Below are 3,065 nucleotides of genomic sequence, written 5' to 3' on the forward strand. Positions count from 1 at the left end.
GAGTTAGTGTGTGAACCACATTTCTTTGTTCGACGGTGCACTCACACATATGCGTTGGAATGCGTTGATCTGTCAAGGTTGACGGATCCCCATTCACTTTAAATTGGGTGAAGTCATCCTTTGCCAAACTGAATTGTGGCTCCGTTGAGTTCCGTTGAGTTCTATGCATTGCTTGCGGCAAGAGTTCAACAATTTTCAACTTTTCGAGAGGCAACCATGCGTCAGCCAATCAAATTGCCTTTCATGCATAACTGACAGCACAGGCACTAGCTAATCACTTCGGTACTGTTACAAAGGTTTTTTTTTCTTTTTTGCTGCATGTGAGTGAAAACAAAAAGATATAGGCCTACAGCGTTACCAAACGACTTTGTCACAGTAGGAAGCATCGGTATTTCACAACACACCTGATTCATTCAGTGCGCGATCGATACTGGGAATCAAAAGCTCCTCAAATTCCCAGAGTTTTTTGTCGACAAACAGCTGATCTTTGGAGAGTTGTCCTTGCAGTGGCACCCTGACATGGATGATGCGGCATACATCGAAAGGGACGGTAAAGACGAGTCCGAACTGCTTCAGCGTGAGGTGTACTGAAGTCTGCAACACGCTCCGGGGGTTGATGAGCAGCTTGGTGGGGTTAAACACGTGCTGCCTGTCCGGCTCTCGGTAGACATGCTCCAGGATGTTCACACCAGGCACACTCCTCCAACGAGGCAGGCGAAATCGGCCGCTGTCATCGAACTGCGTTTTTGGGAAAATGTGGTTCTCGATCCTGAAGACCCCTGCGTTGGGATGCTGCTGCTGTAAAATGCCCATTAACCTTTCCAGGTTTGCATGCTTGTAAGGCATAATGATCTCATCAATGTCATTCAGCAAGAGATACTTTGACTGGTACATGTATCTGTATATGCATTCGTTCAGAGTGGTCAGCTGTCCATAATAATGAATGTCCCCATGGTGTTCCTCATATCTCCACCCAGTAGAGGGCGTTAGGAACTTGTCTAATGGCCAAGGCACAACCTCCAGCATGCCCTCTTTCCTGTAGTACTTGAGAATTTTCTCAACGTCTGGGCCACAGCTGGTGTTGTAGATGACCACCCTCTGAATCCCTATAAGCTTGTACACCTCCATGGTTTGTGCAAATTGGAGGGCATTATTGTACTCTCCAAAAAGGTTAGATATACATACAGTAAAGTTGTACTTGAATGATTCCTTGAACTCCTGGTTTTGGATTGATAAAAATGTCAAATTGGCGTATAGGTTAGCTGTGATGCTGACATGTGTGGCTTGCTGTAACATTGGACTCATACACAACACATCTGAAGTCACAAAAGGAAAGCCGAAACCGATGCCATAGCCGAAGCCGAAGCCAAAGCCATCTCTGTGCAAGTGAACTCTTGCCCGTAAAGATGTGCACTGACTCCCATAACCCTTAGCATCAGCCTTATCCTTAGCGTCAGCGCATAGGACACAGTAGAGCGGCTGCAGCTCCTGCCTGCAGATGATGCTGATCACCCTGATGGCCCCGCCCAGTCTGTGGTCCTTAAAGGCAGACACCATGAGGTGCCTGGAGCCTGGGATGGGGGTGATGGTGTCCGGGGGCAGTTCAGGCTCAGCTGAAGGTCGTTTGCTGCTCATGAGGTTCACTAGGGTTATCACGTGCTCCCACCTCAGCATCAGGAGGACGGTAAAGGCACCGATGCCAACCAGCAGCGCCAGCTTCCTCTGCATCATGGGTGTTCAGTCCGCTGGGATACAGTATCTACAATCTGCACAGCCAAAGATGACATAGTGACACACAACATTACTCAAGAGCACTTTAATGTAGACACACAGACAGAAACACACTCACACACAGACATAATCACACTCACACATACAGAGAAATGATCACATTTATAGACACGATCATCTTCTCTGCATCATGGGTGTTCAGTCCGCTGGGATACAGCATCTACAATCTGAACAGCCAAAGATGACATAGTGACACACAACATTGCTCAAGAACACTTTTATGTTCAAACACAGACAAACACACATAATCACACTCACACATACAGGCAAATGATCACATTTATAGACACGATCATGACTTTTGTCTTATTTTTAACTAGCCGACTAGTTCATGGCTATGAAATTCGGAGCGAAAAACTACAAAGTGAATTACCTGATCAGCTAGTGGGACAGACAGGAGTGGTTAACTCTCTCGGTCAAGACGTATAGATACAGGAGTGGTTAACTCTCTCCGTCAAGACGTATAGATACAGGTGTGATTGTGTCTCCGTCAAGACCGTATAGATACAGGTGTGGTTATCTCTCTCTACCTGAGCAGCTGATGGGACAGACAGGTGTGGTTAACTCTCTCCGTTAAGACGATAGCTATTGCAGCTAAAAAAAGACTTGCAGCCCTTCTTGTTATCGTATCACAGTATGAGTAGGGTTCAGTTCAGAGTTAATAATGGCTTCATGGTTACACAGTGCTTCTCTCGACTCCTAAAGCTCTTTGCTTGCATGATGAGGGAACTCACCTCAGAGACGGCAAAGAAATCTTCTTTTCCTGGATCGGAGGGCACTGGACTCTCCCAGTTCCCTAATGCCTTCCAGCTCTGAAGAACTTGTCCTATCAAGCCAAACCAGAGGATTCTTTCCAGTGCAAAAGGGTTTGAGAAAATAAAAGAGCATGTAACATGAAAGCAGGGAGGAACTCTGCTCCTATCAGAGGGAGGAGGGGTGTAACTAACCTTTAGACATTATAAAATACTTAATACTTAATCACTTCCGCCTTTGTGTCCCTCTGCCCAGAGACGACATTATTATGGGTTGTGACATGGCAAAAAAAAATCTCTTATTTGTCTTTTCTCTCCATCAGCATCTCCTTTATGTATGAATTTATGAGTTAACAGCATCTCCTCCTTTATGTATGTATGTATGTATGTATGTATGTATGTATGTATGTATGAACTAATTAGTCAACAGCACCTCCTCCTTTATGTATGTACGTATGAAATAATGAGCGATCAGGGGCCATCCACATTAGTTAACATAACTGTAAATATGCCAGTTAGCTC

At 45.3% G+C, this 3,065-nt stretch overlaps 1 protein-coding gene across 1 annotated transcript; it reads right to left on the reverse strand.

Moving 5' to 3' along the window:
* Positions 1–393: 393 nt before the first annotated feature.
* Positions 394–1,728, reverse strand: LOC308376257 (uncharacterized protein; the record flags this gene model as incomplete). Its single annotated transcript, XM_080852552.1, has 1 exon — positions 394–1,728. One exon carries the CDS (start codon positions 1,726–1,728, stop codon positions 394–396), a length of 1,335 nt encoding a protein of 444 aa, XP_080708678.1.
* Between the last annotated feature and the right edge of the window lie 1,337 nt (positions 1,729–3,065).

The sequence above is a fragment of the Sprattus sprattus genome, assembly GCF_963457725.1.
Source record: "Sprattus sprattus genome assembly, chromosome: 15".
Taxonomy (NCBI): Eukaryota; Metazoa; Chordata; class Actinopteri; order Clupeiformes; family Clupeidae; genus Sprattus; species Sprattus sprattus.